Raw genomic sequence first — 17,864 nt, forward strand, 5'->3', positions numbered from 1 at the left:
GTTATGCTTTTAAAAACAGATAATTCCTGATCTAAGGAGTTTTCTGTGAAAAATAGTTGAAATTTATTGCTCTGCTGTATCGTTGTGATTTACAAACTCAATACCAAATTGTATTAGCAAATCATTTGATTCTTTGAAATTACAGCATGTTGATCAGTAAATGGTTACTATGCTGCAAATGATGTCAGAAAGACCTCAAATTTTCCATTGTTCAACATCTGCCATACTGAGAATAGCAATCATGGGAAGGTAATGCACAGTCAGAATGGTGTGGGTGACTGCAGTTGTCACTACATTGATTTTTGAGTATTGAATAATTTTAGTTCTTCTAAGAGAATGAAAATACAGGTTTAAAAACACGTCTGATTATTACGTAGATTAACAAATGAAGACTGTGAAAAGCTTGATGTTGTTTCAGTTTTCTATTTATCTAACAAGTGATCTGAAACTTATCTTCAAAAGTAAGTTAATTCTTTTGTGTGCAAATTAGTGGAACACTAAAAGAGAACAACTGCACCTGCTGGAAATCTGAAACGACAACAGACTTTGAAGACACCCTTGTTGTAAAAGCAAAAAAAGGAAGAACTTCCATGTGTTCATAAAATTTTTAAGTTAAAAGCAGGGCAGAGAAGGTTCATCTCACACTTAGGGTGAATCCTTCCTTATTTGGGGAAAAACATGAATGGGTTACGTGTATGCAGATCAAAGTTTGGAAGAATTAGAAGTCATCTTATTAAAATGTAAGACCTTGAAAACTTCTGCAGTGCAGATGTAGATAATTCGTCTTGTAGCAGAGAATAGAACTACAGAAGAAAAGGTTTAAGACTGAGTTGCAGATTTTTTTTGAGTCATGAGTCTCAAAGTAGTGAAGTGTTGATGATTGATTGAATTTATTCAAGGCTCAGTTAATTAGATTCTTGATAGACGAGAGATCTGGAGCCATGAGTGATGGTCAGGAAGGTGGAGGCTATTGAAAGGTGGATCAAACTCAAAGGGTCAAATCACCTACTCTTCCCCGAAGTTCAGTGTTTCATAAGTTCGTGACCTTCAAGTGTCCCAAAGTAATTTGCAGCCAATATTGCATATTTTCCAATCGAATCCTTGATGTAGGGAAACAAACGTGCCGTTTCCATGCAGCAAGGTCCTACAAGCAGACGGCCAAACATTCTATTTAAATGATATGGTTGAAGGATGAATACTGGGAAGGAAACTTCTACTGTTTAAAGTGTGTTGTGGGATCTTTATGCAGATATGACCTTGGTTTCATGTCTTGCCCAAAACAAAGCGCAGCACTCCCTGCACTGAAGCTTTGGTCTATATTGTACATATTTTTAAGCAATCTAATCAATGAGACAACTCTGCCAGAACTTGAACCTGGGCCATCTGCCCCAGTGATGGGGATATTACTACTGTGTATAAGAGTTCCTCCTTTATCTACATTGTATGTGGAGTCTCCAGAGTGGATGTTGAACTTGTGACCTACCCAAAACAAGGCAATTAAAACTGAGGAAAGCTAACTAAATAGTAAAGAACAGGTGTTCTCCATTTTCTTACCAGAGAAATGTGTGCTTTTGCTTCAGGTGCTTTACATTGATTAGTCAATTAATATGTACCAAATTGTAATGTTCATGCAGCTTTGCATGTATTTTATAGAAATAAAATCTGCAACATAATGACCTAATTTTCTTTACCTTGCAGCCTAAACTGAGTATGGCAAAGTGCAGAAGGAATGTTGAAAATTTTCTCGAAGCTTGCAGAAAGTTGGGGGTTCCGGAGGTAATATATAGTATATTGCTGTGGTACAAGCCATATAACACTCTTAAAAATGCTGTGAGAAAGCTTGGAATACTCGGTGCCTGAATTTGAAGTTGGCATGCTTTACCACAGGTTGAGATTTGAGATAGGTTTTATTCAGTCTCACCTCAAGGTAAAAAGCTACAGTCTTTCTGATAACTCATCATGCAAGGTATAAATTAATTTCTAATGTTATAAAATCAGCTTCAGAAATCTTGACACTTTTACAGTTTTTTCAAATGTTCTAGCTCAGTTTTTGCATTTATTGTGAGCGCTGAAGTATAAAAATAGGCAACTGCACAGGGTTTTGGAGAGACTACGCTTAAAGTATTGTATTTTTTTTGTCTCCGTACTTGAGGATATATTCACATTGGAAACCATCCAGATCAGGTTCAGCAGGTTTAATCGTGGGATGAAATGGTTGGCTTGTCTTAGGAGAAAAGGTTGAGCCTATATCTATTGGAGTTGAAGAAAAATCAGATCTTATTGAAACGTACAAGACAGTAAAGTATTTTAGAAACTGAGAACTTGTTTTCCTCCTGGTGAAGTCTAGAACAAAGGAAGGCAGAGGAGGCATTTCTTTGAGGGTTGTAGGTTTTTGGGATTCTCTTTCCACAGAGCAGTCAAGCCTTGGTCATTGAATGTGTCCAAGGCTAAGTTGGACAGATTTGTGATCTGCAAGGAAGGTGAGGATTATGGGATCAGACAAGAAAGATTGGAGTTAAGACTGCAATTTTACTAGATATAATCATATTGAGTGGTGGAACAGGCTCAATGGGCTGAACTGCATCCTCCTTCTCCTGGAGCTTCAGTCACAATGGTATTAGTCTTCAAGAGCATAATTCTTGAATGAACTGTCAGCCTACTAGTGAAATTATTTATATGGAAGGATGACAGTTCTTCAAGTGTTATCGCGTAGTTGCATCAATTCGACAAGTCTGTTTTTATTCCTTCCAGAAGCCACCAGTAGTTTTGACCCTTTGGAGCTTTATTTTGCATAGTGGATAACTCCTGATGCATTGCCCTTACTTTGTTCGATCTATTTACATTACCTTTAGCATGTATAATCTCTTAAATCTTCTGAATCCAAAAGCAAACAAGGCGAAGACTATTTCCCGAGAATAGACGTTGTAATTTATTTTAATTACAATAGCAGTATTAATTCTCTAGTAAGATTTTGTTTACTGATTATTGTATTGAAATGTAGAAGCAATAGAATTTCCTATGATCTGCATTTTCTATTGCCAATAAACTCATTGAATTAGTTTAGTAACAGCACAGAAGGTGACTCATCATGTCTGTGATAGCTCTGTTAAAGCTCCTTTCTCTGCAACAACATAATTTTTTTATGCATGCAATGTCTTAACCACGTGCTTCATAAAAGACTTTTACTCCTATCACCACTAGTTCTGCTGCCAACCATAATAAATCTATTGGCATGAAATATATTCAAGTTTGAGGAGAGTTGTGCTCTGGTGTGCAAATGTTCCACAGACGCCTACAAAACAAACAACAGTCAGAGGACACCGTACAGCAGAAGACACTAGTAATGCTACCCTACATCAAAAATATATCAGAAATGACTCCTTGACTCCTTAGACCGCATAAGATCAAGCTTACATCAATACTGCGTCAAATGTTATCAAAGACTAAAGACCTCATACCGACAGTAAACAGGACTAACGAGATATACAGAATCCCATGCAATAAACATTACGTTGGACAAACAGAGGAAACTGACAACCAGGATACATAAACATGAGCTGTCAGTAAAAAGACATGACCAATATTCACTTGTCTCGATACACACAGACAATGAGAGCCATCGGTTCCACTATGACAAAGTGACTATACTGGCACAAGTGAATAAGAGACATGCAAGAGAATTTCTTGAAGCCCATTTCTCAACATGGGACTCCACGAGCAAAGAGATCCTTTATATAGACCGGTGCTAAAAAGAGACAACCAGAAGTGACGACCCATCACAACAGAGGATCATGTAAGTTTCAAAAGGACCAGCGCATCAGTGCTTTGATTAGACGTCGCACTGATTATGTTGCTTAGAATGGTAATGAAATATCTGCACACCATGGAACAACTGGCTTGTCGAGCTAATGCACAACTGTATTTTCGATGATAATAAAATGTGAGGCTGGATCTCTGATGTATTTTCGATGAATTTGGTTATAATTGGCATCAGCTTGTCCCTTGCAGTGCTCAATTTCACCTAATCTGTAGGAAGCTCTGGCAATGTAGAGACAACACAAACTACCAAAGATGACAGCAAGGACATAATACGTAAGGATAGATGATGTGTTTCAGGAAAATCATAACAGGCACACTGAGTGAAGCGATGCTATTGATTACACAGTACATCATAACTAGGTCACCAGGTTGGTCTGCTTAAAAGGTTATTATACTTCCCATAGTGACGAGCTAAATCAAGAAATACACTTGGATTATTTTAGGTAACACTAAGTGAAAATATAGCTTTCTTCAATGACTTTTGAGGAAATACCAATCTGATATACATGCTTATAAATAAAACACAGTTAGACCATACTTATGTTGGAAAATTATTTTGAGAAACATGTTAATGCTCTGCTGCAAAGACTATTTTATTATGCCAAAGAGATTTCTTTTAAAATCTAATGGCAAATTATGGTTGAATCCAGTAGTCAGTAGAGATAATCAGTGATGGAATTGAATATCACATTAACCCATAACTTTTGCTCAGTTCCACAGCAGGGGATGGATTTACTGCTGACTCTGCCAATAAGAATATGATGCTGATGTTTGGTTCAAAGCATCATGTTCAATTCTCAAATTATGTTAGCACTCCTAGTTTCTTTCAATGCTTGGTTTGAGCAGAATGCCATTGGTGTGGCAACACCTGGCCTGACAGCCTAGGATACACCTATTCCCTCTGTTACCACTTCAGATGTTAGATCAGTTTCGTTGGGAATCAACCCCATAAAGCTGTGGACCCTGATGGTGTCCTGGGCTGAGCACTGAGATCCTGTGCGGACCAACTGGCCGAGATATTCACTGCCATCTTCAGCTTCTCCCTCCTACAAGCTGAAGTCCCCACCTTCTTCAAGAAGACCCCTATCAACCCTGTATGCATGCAGCATGACTTAATGTCTATCGCCCAGTAGCTCTGAATTCAGTAATCTTGAAGTGCTTCAAGATGCTGGTCATGGCCCACATCACCTCCAGTCTCCCAACCTGCCATGATCCCCTACAGTTTGCCTACTGACATAACGGATTCAAATAGGATGTCATATCCCTCACCCTGCACTCATCCCTGGAACATCTGGACAAAAAGACACCTATGTCAGACTCCTTGTTGCCTACAACCCGTCTTCAACACCATTATCCTTTCCAGACTGATCTCAAAACTGTGTGACCTTGGTCTCGGCACTGCCCTCTGCAATTGGATCCTCGGCTTTCTCACCCATAGGCCACAAACAGTGAGGAGAGGTAACTGCACCTCTTCCACAATGGTACTCAACATTGGAGCTCCCTAAAGATGTGTCTCCAGCCCCTTACTGTACTCCCTGTACACCTACATCTTTGTTGCCAAATTGCGAACGAATGCCAGCTACAGGTTCGCTGATGACACCACCGTAGTGAGACAGATATCTAACAACAACGAGTCAAAATGCAGAAGGGAGATAAAGGGCTTGGCGACATGGTGCATTGAAAACAATCTGTGCCTCAACGTCAACAAAACTAGAAAGGAGGTGATCACGTCCCCATCTACATCAATGGAACTGAGGCTGAGAGTGCGAACAGTATAGAGTTCCTCAGTGATGATAACTGACGACCTGTCCCGGACTTCCCATGTAGATACAACAGTCAAGAAGGCATAACAACGCCTCCTCTTCCTCAGGCGGACCAGGAAGTTTGGCATGTTATGAGGTCCCTCACCAACTTCTACAGATGCACAATTGCAAGCATACTGTCCAGGAACATACAGCCTGGAATGGCAACTGCTGTGCCCAGGACTGTAAGAAACTAAAGAAGGTTGTATGTGCAGCCCTCACAGAAGTCACCCTTTCATCCATGGACTCTATTTACATGGCTTGGTGCTACAGAAAGGCAGCCTACGTTAGGATATACCCATTTCTGAGGAAGGGTCCCAACCTGAAATGTCAACCTTCCTGCTCCTCTGATGCTGCCTGGCCAGTTGTGTTCCTCCAGTTCCACGTGTTATCTCTGACTGCAGCATCTGCAATTCTTAAGATCTCTGAGTGGCCTATATCAGTATCTACTTTTGGTCGAGGTGATTTCAATCTAATTTCCCTCAATTTAAAAGAAATATCTAAGTTACAGATTTTGTATCAGGCTGGAAAATATTTTTGATTCCTATGGCTGTGTCTCACTTAACTTCCAATACCCATCGTTCGAAGGTGAGGTGACTAGCATTCACATTTTTGGTGACATTTTCTGTTACTTACACTAGATGAAGGGTTCCTATACTGTACTTTGTTTCAGGTTTTACATTGACAATTCTATCAGTGCGCTTCTAGCCAACATTTCTTCTTCGCCGTAAAAATGCCATTTTTAAAATAATTGATTTGTAAGGCATTTCATTGAATGTGCTAAATGTATAACCGTATATCATAAAAAATGAGATTAAATGAAAATTAAATTTTGTTTGGTAAATCTAACTTATGGCATTGAATTCTGAGCAAGCAAGTAAAAAGTTTAAAAATATTTAATACCCAAGTAGTAATGAAAAAGATTCAAGACCAATTAAATGTGAGATGTGGGAATGCCTGAGCAACTGGCTTTTGTTGCATAACATGGGAAATGACTTGTGTTTGGCATGCAGACATGTGTGGAATAAACTTCTATTTGAATATTTTTTACTTTATTTCAGGATAAACTTTGTCTTCCTCACCATATTCTGGAAGAAAGGGGACTGGTGAAAGTGAGTTCTACAGTGCAAGCCCTACTTGAACTACCTACATCTAAACACACACAATTATCTGCTGTGTAATTAACATTGGTCGACAATCTGCGTTAAAATAAGTTATTGTATTTGCTGTAGTAGTAGCTAAGCCATTTTCTTTCAAAACCCAATGCAACAGCTCTCGCTACCTAAGCCAGCAGTTTGATTAAATATCCATGCTTATCTGTTTTGTCAGGTACTGTATTTACTTCCAGCTAACCATACCTGCCATGCCAGAAAGCTCAGAACATGATGTTTTGTCATTTTTTTGATCTCTGTCATCAGATAGGAAGCTCCCTCTACTTAGATTTAAGGGGAAAAATCATTCTCACAACACTATTTAATTGTTCATAGTATTTGGGTGACTTCCTCCACCCCGTACCTAATCAAACATGACCTTGTGTTAGCACAAGGGAAAAGATTTTCAGTGCTGGAGAGATCTATAGTTTTTTTTTAAATATAGGGAGTTTTTTTCCTTGCTCTGTCATGTTTGTGACTTTAGTTTAGGTTTAAGAGTTGGTCAGTAAATTTAACTTTAATTGGTGCCCACCAGTGCCATTATTTTCTCAGGGCTATTAGGTTTTCTGCGCCAGTTTGAGCAACTGGTTCGTACGATCTTTTTTATATTGAGTACCATTGAGCCTTTTTAAAATACAAGACCTCCACGACTGTTCCTGTTTGCTCAAACTACTTGAATTCGTAAAGTATGCCAGCTTTTTGAAATTAGGATAAAAACAGAAAATGCTGGAAATACTGAGTATTTGGCAATCACTGTGAAGAGAGAAACCAAGCCAACCTTTTGGGTCTGCAGCCTGTCACCTGATGCTGCCTGACCTGACTATCTCCAGAACTTTGTTTTTACTTCAGACTTCCAGCATCTGCAATATTTTATCTTTGAAACAATGACTTGCTAATGACAGAAAATAATTGGAAATGATGCCTTTCAGTCTTTGGCATTTACTGTATGTCATTTAATATTGAAAATATCAATAAACAGTTTAATAGAACAGACTTTAACCCAAGTTTATAGGGGTTATACAAATTAGAATTATTTGCTGCCTGACATGGATGTACAAGCTGTGAGAATTTCTACTAGGGCAGGGTGTTGAGCAAAGGGACCTTACACAGTAATGTTGGGCCAGTGCCATTCAATGAGATGTAACCGTCTTGAGTAGGATTACAGCTGGCAGTAAACGTGCATCAGTCCTGACAGGCTGTAAAAGGCATTTGCCAAAGCATAAAATCTCTGCACTACACTTCACTCCCCACTTTCAAATTCAGAGTAGCTTCTGATTCCTATCTGTGGGAAATCTTTAGTACTGATGACTTCACAACCTTTCTGTAAGAGAATAGAATGTGGTTGATGTATGTAGGATGTAGGCTTACATATGGGAAGCCAAAAGAGTGACATGTTTTCTTCACTTTTGGGATTTATGCCACTAACAAATGCTAATTAATGTTCTCTGTTTTTGAGAGGCTCCGTATTTGCTAACGCCTTCATGCTGATCCGCGCAGTGGTTATTATTCATTCAGTCAATGTAAATTCTCCACTGAACTTTTCATCTGCTCCTAATATGCAAAGTTTAGGGTTCTGGCCTTCCCGTTGGAACAAAAACTGCTTAGTACTTCTTTGTATCTTTCAAGCTGTTATATATCTCAATTTTCCCTTTTTTTTTGATTCTTCACCAACATCTGGGTTATATGTGGATAAGAATTAAAACTGTTATGAGATCCTCATACTCCTTTAATAATATTTCAGCCAAAAGCTTAAGGCCCAAGCAAAAGTAGCTTTGACTCACCAGAACTTGGAGAAAGTCCAACAGATGGCAGCGTTTTTTTTGAATATTATTGGAGGTTAAATACATTTATAGAGTGAAAATGCTATTTTGGAAAAATAATACCTTGTACTATAATTCATTATTAAATTGTCCTCCTAACTCAGGTCCATCATTCATGGAGAGTGAATTGCTGAGCAAGTGCTCACCTTCTAGTTGGTTAGTATTCTCGAGTTATAGAGGTAGTATACAACTTTACTCCTTCACCCAAAAAGTCCAGTAAATTAAAAGTGGATTTTGAATAGACCTTTGGGATGTTTTCTACTTTCCAAGCAATTACCAGATGATTGAGGAACATGCCAGTGTTACCCACAATTATCTAAAAGCAGAGTCTGAAATCAAGGAAAATAATAGTGTGGGATTTAATTTCTAATGAGCAATTTATGTTGGTAAACTTTCAGAAACAAAGCAAGTGTAGTCTGGTTTTCCATCTTAGACTACTGTTAAGCATTTAACAAAGTTGTACCTGAAATGATATTGATAGTTGGCTAATAGGTGGTAATCTAGAATTAGAAACCTGATAGCACCATTCTTGCACATTCCTGATCCACTAGAGGGCTGCATATAACTATCAGTTTTTGAAACTGTAGGTTCTGCCAAAAGATGTTATAAGCAAGAATGACCTTTTATTGAATTACTTGGTACACATTATATTCCTCAGGATATCAGCACTGAGGAGCTAAATTATTTCTGCATTTTCTCTTGTAGAACTATGGGAAGATTTAATTAATTTCTCCAGAAGGAAAAGTACTTCTTCCTTCTAAGATACAGCTAAACATATAAGCCTTGAGACATTTTTTAGATATAAAATCTCATAATTGAAATGCCAAAGAAACATTTTCAGGATAATTCAATAACTAGTATGCAGCATTGAAATGTCAGTGTAGCATGAAACGTTTGTCGGATTAGAAGTTCTTGCTCGTTTATTCACAATGTGTGAATCAGTGAAGGTTACATTTATTATTCATTCCAAATTAGCCTGAAAAGATGTTGGCATTGGATTTGAACCACATTAGTCCTTGTGATAGTCCCACGTAGGGAGTTTCATGATACTGACATGTAGGAAATGAAGACAGTGTGACATATCCAAGTAAAGATGGTGCAACATGATAATGGTGTCCACATTATAGCACTGGCCTTGATAGCAGAGGTTATAGAGTTGAGAAGGTGAGCTTGGAGAATTGCATCAATGCATTTTGTAGATGGTGTGTACTGTATGCAGTATGTGTTGTATTCAGTGACAGGGAATCTGAAAGAGCAGACTGCTTTGCCCTGCGTGGAGTTTACCTAGCAGCTCTAATCTAGGAACATATTATTTGTATTCCTAATTGGAGCTTTTGCAGGAGTGGTCAACTGGTGAGCCATCAGCTACTGATTGCAGAAAACCAATTGTTTGCCCTGTGCTTCTAGTTTGGGAGTTGGAGAACCCGAAAATGTGCGGGTACTTAACGAGTCTTCTCTTGAAGATTGTCAGTGGGAAGTGATAAGTGCTGCTAATGTGACATTCAGGCTGAGGCAAATAACATGTAAGTTATCCAGCTTCTGATGCAGGTTGCTATAGCCCTTTGCACAATTAGAATTGATGTAAGTGGAGATACTTCATAAACACTTGTAATTTGCCTCAAAACCATGCCAAACATTTCAGGGTATTTGGTGACTTCCAATGTAGACTTTGTAAGTGTGGTAAATTGTGAAATATTGCAAATGAAATTAGCTTTTCTCCATTTTTGATATTTTGTGTAATTTAAAATTTTGTAATCATTCAAATCTGAAAGTTACAGAACAGAAAACCATTTGTATTCTCTAGACTTTGATGAATTTTATCCCTTCATGAACAGATTATACCATTTTATTATTATTTAATACAATTTGTGTTAACGATTGTGAAGGTGATATTCCGTTATTAGAAATTTGTATCATGGAAGGAGCCATTCAGCCATGTCCAGCCCTACCTACATGGAACTTACCAGCGTAATCCTACTTTCCGATTCTGGTCTGTAGCCTTGGGTGCAGCACTTAAAAGTGCACATCCAAGTATGCTTTTAAATGCCATCCTTTCACACAAAGCTCCAAGTCCTCATCACCGTCTGGGTAAAAATAGTTCCACTCGAATCTCCTCTAAACCCATAGTTCTTTCCCTAAATTTATGTCCTGGTTATTGGTATCTCAGCCAAAGGGAATAGGGAATTCCTATCCACCTTATCCACTCTGTTCATAATTTTACACATTTCTGTAAGGTCTGCACTCAGCCACCTTTTTTCGAAAGAAAGCGTCCCTAGCCTGTGAACTGAGAGAACAGCAGATGCTGAAGATCTGAAACAAAAACAGATGTTACTGCAGAAGGTCTGGCAGCATCTGTGGAGAGAAAAGAGTTAATTTTTGAGTCCATTTGTTGTTCTTCAAAGCTCACTGCATTTAAAATGTTAACTCTTTTTCTCTCTCCACAGATGCTGCCAGATCTGTTGAGTCTCTCCAGCAATATCTGTTTTTGTCCTAGCCTATCCAATATTTGCTCATCACTAAAACCTCAGTCCAGGAAATATTCTCTCAAATCTCTTCGACACTATCTTTTGTGCAATCAGATCTTTCTTACGTTACAGCTATGACCTAATCAGTGCTTCGTGCAATTCCAGCATTTCAACCAAGGTCTTAATATTCTGTGATACAGCTGATAAAGTATAAGTACTCCATATGTTCTAATGACTACATTATCGACTTGTGATCTGAGGCCACATACTTAAGGGCTTTTTCTCTACATTCTCAAGTATCTTACCATTGATTTATGTAGTCCTTTGAAGGAGACTTTCTTAACCTTCCCTAACCTCACTCCTCTCTGGATTGAACTCCATTTGTCACTGTTCTGTCCACTGACTAGTCCCTTGTTACCTTCCTAAAGCCTGCAGCCTTGTTATCAACCACACAGCCAACTTTAATATCATGCAAAGTTTTATCTGCCACTATGGGGTCAGAATAATGCTAAAACTAATAGTAGTAACTTTTTACCTATAAGCTTTTTACTTGATGCAATCAAATGTAACTTGGTGAAAATGAAATGTACTTAACTATTGTATAATGTTCAGTTTTAGTTTGGTCTACCCTTTGCCAAAAGATATATTATTTTTCAAATAGAAGTAAATACAGCACACAGATATTGAAGCTGGCATATTTTATCAAAGGAACTGTTTATAAATTTTAATTGTATAGGTTTTAAAATTGTGCCTCCACTATTTTTTAAAGCTTAAGCTTATTTCCAACTATTTAATTTGGTGTATGATTTTGTTTACATATATTTTAGTACAAAGCTTTAAGTCTTTTTAACTCTTCAGAAAATATTAATTTTTAATTTATTTAATTTTAAACAGTTTAGATGAAATTTCATTATACTTACAGAATGCAGTAAAAAATCACTGAGTCACAGAAAATTGACAAATGATTACATTTACTTCAAATAGACAATGAATAACATTTTGTGAATGCTCATTATTAGTTAGCAATATACAACTTAAGCCTTGAATTTGCAGATTTTTTTTGAACTAATCTTTATTGTATTGTACAATTTTGGTTGAGAGTTTCACGTGTTGGAAGGAGAACAACATAAGCATATTGTTGAGACTGCAAATACAGCAGTATTTCAGAAATCATATTTGAACTGAAGCAAAGCTAGCTCTCTTGAAGAGAATATTACTGTGCGTAGGCAAGTTAGGCCCATCATTCATCTCTGCTCTAAATGATATAGCACCTCCTTCTGCAAATTCTACTCTGTCAAAACACTTAAAATGGCTAAGTAAAACATTTTTACTGCTGTGCTCAAAACAACTATAGCCACTTACAACTCAGAGTACAACTTTTTTTTCATTCCAGAGATGCACTGTCAATGTGACTTAGGCTATTAGCATAAAGTGATGTAAGTTGTTAAGTCCAGCCCTGAAATTATTTAGCATCAAAGTTTGGATATGTCGAGATCTTGTGGCATAACTGTAGTGTCCCTGCCTCTGAATCAGGAGGCATGGGTTCAAGTCCACCTGCTTCAGTGTGTGACAACATGTCTGAACAAGTTGATTAGAAAATACAAGTATCATCTTTGAAAGTGAAGGGCAGGGATGAGATGAAATGAAGGGTATGTAATTCATAAAACTTTGTCCTGTCAAAATAGAATTCAATTATGGGTAAGATTTTTTTCACAAAAATAGCATGTCCTTTATATTAATGTTTTTTATAAAATGTTGAAATTTACAGATTGTGAAATGTTGCAGAAAGATCTCTAATTTAGTAATTTTTTTCTTTTTACTATTCGTGCACCTACAAGCATATTTTCCTGTGTAAATGGCTGGTTTTGTGAAAACTGGCATATCACTTAAATAGTGAACATATTTGTTACAAGAAGCATTTCACCAAGCCTGGAGCACTTTTGTGACTATTTCATACATAATTAGGGAACAAACTTTTGCACAAATAATAAACTGGATTTGTAGTACTGTTAAGGGTTTTTCTTTGTAATTAATCCTGTTTCAAAGTTTTTCATAAACAGAGAGGACCTCACCAACTTTCAAAGCAAAATAAAGATGTTGCTTTTAACAGGTTTTCAATGTTAAGATTTACAATTATGGATAATGGTATAGTTCAATCAAAATCACAGCGACCTAAGTTTCAACTGAGAAAATATGGCAGTATGAGGCAAAGTGACCAAACTCAAAGATTCTGTTATGCATTTCCATAATCAGATACAAATATTGACTCATTTGTCAGTTTGCCCTATGATTCTTATTGGGTGTACATAGAAGTTTAAGGTTTATGAAATGTTTACAACCAAATTTCTTAAGGACTAATTACCACAATTTATTGAGAATACTAGTGGAAACTTGTTATTTGCAACTAAAAACAGATTTTGAGCTTTTGAAAATTTGGTAATGGCATTTCAACTGCAGTTATAAATCGGAAACATAAAGCTATTTAATATGAACACTTGTTTCTTGCAATACAAAAGATTGTCTAAACAGATGTAAATAAATGTGTTCATATGTCCTATTTCCCTATTATTCCACAGATTATTTCACGTAATGTTTTTATTTTTGTTTTTATTCAAAATTCTGTATATTTCTGTAATTTTAGTTGCCTGTACCATGAATTCAATTGTTAAACTTACCAAATATGTTTTCTTTTATGAAGCCTACAGATGTAAATAGTTTGTATTACATTTTGCATGCATGGACTCCTTTGACCAATCTTGAGACTGTGTATATATGTTATAGTGTACAGTATGTTTCATAAACTTCAATGTTTAAGAAATAAACCTGTCTTTTTAGACAGCTGTCTGTCTTCCCTTTTTTTGGTCATTATAGCAGTATTAAAATGTGAAGATGGATTTTATCCTCTTGTTGGTTTATGATTATACTTTGCTTGATGAAACTTGTGGTGCCTGGATCTAATTCTACTATCATCAATGTGATAAGTTGTAATTTAATATTTACTACACTGTAACTGCAGTTTTCTTTGAGGGTAAATTACCACCATAAACATTAACCTCCTACCTCTGTCATCTTCCAACATTAGTCTCTTTTGGTCTCACGGTATTAATACAAGGAAATTAAACTGAATGGGCACCATTTCAATTGCCCTAGGCTTGCTAACCCAAGTCTGAAAATATTAGAAAAAACAGTACCATTATTGTAATCCTGCTGAATAGAGGAAATGTGATAGATGACATAACACAGAAAGAGGATGTTCTACTTCAGAAGTCTGGTCTAAAGAGTATGGATAATATTACTTGCAAAAAGTGGGAAAATTTTAAAGAGCCTTGGAAAATAAAACATTTTCCCTGGGTAAATGATTTTAGGATGGTTTTCATATTAATATAAAAACTAAAATTTCATTAACCAATAATTTATCTCTGAAATGCATGGGTTGCAATTAATATATATCATAAAATCTTAGTTTTTGATTCTAAAATATTGTAGTTAACATAGCTCAGATATTTAATACAGTAAGGACCACAAGCCTAGATTGTCCTGTTCGAAGTCGGCTATTGTAGTAATGTACTGTAAATGATGTACTACCGGATCCTTTTGACGTCAGAACACATCGAATATGCATTTAAACATGTGATGGACAATTACTGAGTTGCTGGAACCCTCAAATATACAGCACAGTTAAAGTTGGAGATTTTGGAGGATTTTGAATCTCCTATCTGAATAATTATGCTGGAGAAGCTAGATGGATTTAACCTATTCTAACTTCTGGATATTTGTACCGTTGACTCCTCAACAAATATCCCCAATACAACTTGGCATGAAACCCACATTGTACATTTAACTTCTTACCCATCTGCTACCTACCCATCTACGTTGCACCATACACACTTACCTCCCCACCAAGCACTTTACTCCCTTAACTATCTATTTGAAATATGTACCCTTTCTCCATAAAGTTCCCAAAAGCACTTTGATAGTTAAACTCCAGAATACAGCAGCTACTGCTGTAAAAAGAAACAAATCTTGACTTTCAATGCTGTTCTTCCATAATGCTGGAAGGTTCCAAGATCAGGTATGCTATGTGATTCTCGAAGTATTCAATTTAAAAGCCCAGGCCAGGGCAAGAAGAACAGAATTAAGTGACAATTGACTGTGTAAAGGGTTAAAAAAAAACTTGTTTGAATGGCTCAGCAAGTCTGGCAGTGTCTGTGGAGAGGAAGGAGGTCAAATGTTTCGAGTCTAGTTACTCTTCAGAACTGATTGTGATTGCCCTCAAAGACTCAATTCTTTATAACCCCTTTGGTCACTTATGGCATTCAGTTTGAATAATGACTGATCTGTGCCTAGCTCCATATATTCTCAAACCATTTGGTTACCAAAACTCGATTCATCTGTTCTAAAGTAAATAAATTCCATTTGCAGGTGAGTTTCAAACTTTAACCACCCACTGCTTGAAAGTGCTTCCAACTTTTACTCTAACTGTAAAGATACTGCTCTCTAGTGCTAGAACCAGTGAAAACAATTTCTCATTTTTCTATTCTGAATTTCTCAAACTTTAATTGTGATTCCTTAACTCTCAGTTCCAAGAAATACATATGTAGTTTGTGCCAACTCTGCCCTTAGCTTTACTGTGGAGTCTATTTATCATTCTGGTGAATCATTGCTGCAAGGCTAGCACCATACATACATGGGTATGGAGCCAGAAATTGCTGCAGCTATGGTCTAAGTATTGTTTTATACAACTTCAGCGTAATTTTATCACCTTGTATTTTGTTATTAGCTACAAAGGGTACCATTGCACCAGCCTGATTTTTGTATTCCTGCTCATAAAATTTTAATGATGGGAGCACCTGTTTCCCAAGTTCCTTAAGATTGTCACTGATTTTGTCTTTTTACCATTTAGAAAGTATTATGTTGTGTCCTTTTTAGGGATGTGGTTATCAAAACGAATGCACTCCCATTTACTTACTACATTGTTGTAATTTCCATCCCTCCCCCCACTTCATCAGTGTTTAACTTCCCTCTACCTGTCTTAACTACTACAAAAGCTTGTTTTGGCCAGAAAGCTTTCAGGATGGAGTTTAAGTTGTGCTTAAAGCAGTATACTTTAGGCAAATGGAAGTACTGCTGATCTGCATGTACAATTTCTCGCCATTTATCATTGGCAGTATGCAGTACTGTAGTGGTTTAAGAGTTCCACAGCCATTTCACCTTGTTCAAAAGCCTGGACTTGAAAGGACTCCTTTGAAACGAGACTGCTTCAAAAAAAATGTTGAAAGTAACAAAAGGTAGGTCTTCACCGTCTCCTTGTTACCCCATCACAAATTCAATTCTATTTTTAGGCTCTGGAAAATCCCTTCCAGTTTCACGCGTCCAGCCTAAATCATTGAGACTGTGGCAAACAAGTCCATGATTTGAAATGGAAAGTTAGAATTCCCATCCATGTGACAAGTAATATAGAGCATGCGCCATCACACAGGATGGTCCAATGTGGAAGGAGACCATATGGTCCATTGTGTGTACAATGGTCCTCTGAGCACTGTGACCTAGTCTGCCTTTTCCCATAACCGTGCATGATGTTTATATTTAGATAATCACGTAATCCCCTTTAAAATGCCTCAGTTGAACCCAAGAGACCTGGTTTCAAGTCGTCTGCTCCAGTGATGTGTAGTAACATCGGAGTAGACGGATTAAAATATCTGTCTTTGCATTTCAATTTGGTCAGAGCCTGTGAGCTGCAGAGACCTGGATGCCCAGGTTCGAGCCACCCCCGCCCCCACCCCTTCTTCCAGTGGTAGTCACGACATTTCTGAACAAGTTTATTAGGAAATATGTTTTTTTTAAAAAGCTATGTTCATTTCCAATTACTGACTGCAGTTTTTTTTTAAAGTCTTTTCCAGGAAAATTACGAGTTTGAAGTCAAGTGGTTGTTTCATTTAGTGGAGCAGCATAAACTGATCAACATGAAGTTGCGACAGAAATAATAGGAAGTGCAGATGCTGGAGAATCCAAGATAACAAAGTGTGGAGCTGAATGAACACAGCAGGCCAAGCAGCATCTCAGGAGCACAAAAGCTGACAAAAGACTCTTCATCGTTTCGACTGTCAGTTGTTGGTCACTCGATCTCTAGCGGTCAGTAAGGTGAACGCTTCGCACGTTTTATTTAAATTGCCAGTTCGCAGCAAAATCTGGGCATTTGCTTTTATCTTCCATAGTCTTTCTGGTCCATTGCCGAGCTGTCATTTCCGATGTTGCTGGCATCACCCCTGTTGTAATGTGCCATGTTGTATCCAATTATAATACGATGGTAGTGAGAACAAAGGGAAGTACAGCACAGGCACTCCGGCCCTCCAAGCGTATGCTGATGATCGTGCCCTAACTAAACTAAGAAACAAACGTTCTGCCCTTATTCAGTCCATATCCCTCTATTTCCGCCCTATTCATGTAACCATCCAGATGCCTCTTAAATGTCACTAATGTGCCTGCTTCCACCACCACCTCTGGTTGTGTTTTTGAGGCTCCTGCCACGCCCTGCATGAAAAACTTCCCTGACACATCTCCCTTAAACTTTCCCCCTGTGACTTTGAACCTGTGTCCCTTTGTGATTGAAATGTCAACCCTTGGGGAAAAGCCTCTGACTATCCACCCTAGCTATGCCTCTCATAATTTTCTTGACTTCTATCAGTTCTCTTAGCTGTCATTTTTCCAGTTAAAACAATCCTTGTCTTTTTAAAATAACAAAGTGTGGGGCTGGATGAATACAGCAGGCCAAGCAAGTGAGCTTTGTCTTTTTTAACCTTTCCTCAC

At 37.5% G+C, this 17,864-nt stretch overlaps 1 protein-coding gene across 5 annotated transcripts in view; it reads left to right on the plus strand.

The window, feature by feature from the left end:
* Nucleotides 1–13,897, plus strand: part of lrch2 (leucine-rich repeats and calponin homology (CH) domain containing 2) — a 114,010-nt gene extending 100,113 nt beyond the window's left edge. For all 5 annotated transcript variants that reach the window (XM_048544187.2, XM_048544193.2, XM_048544190.2 and 2 more), the window contains 2 exons: nucleotides 1,699–1,776; nucleotides 6,683–13,897. In XM_048544187.2, the coding sequence (XP_048400144.2) occupies nucleotides 1,699–1,776; nucleotides 6,683–6,802 (198 nt within the window). In that variant the 3' untranslated portion in view covers nucleotides 6,803–13,897. The remainder of the gene's footprint in view (nucleotides 1–1,698; nucleotides 1,777–6,682) is intronic.
* The last annotated feature ends 3,967 nt before the right edge of the window (nucleotides 13,898–17,864 follow it).

The sequence above is a fragment of the Stegostoma tigrinum genome, chromosome 15 (assembly GCF_030684315.1).
Source record: "Stegostoma tigrinum isolate sSteTig4 chromosome 15, sSteTig4.hap1, whole genome shotgun sequence".
NCBI lineage: Eukaryota > Metazoa > Chordata > Chondrichthyes > Orectolobiformes > Stegostomatidae > Stegostoma > Stegostoma tigrinum.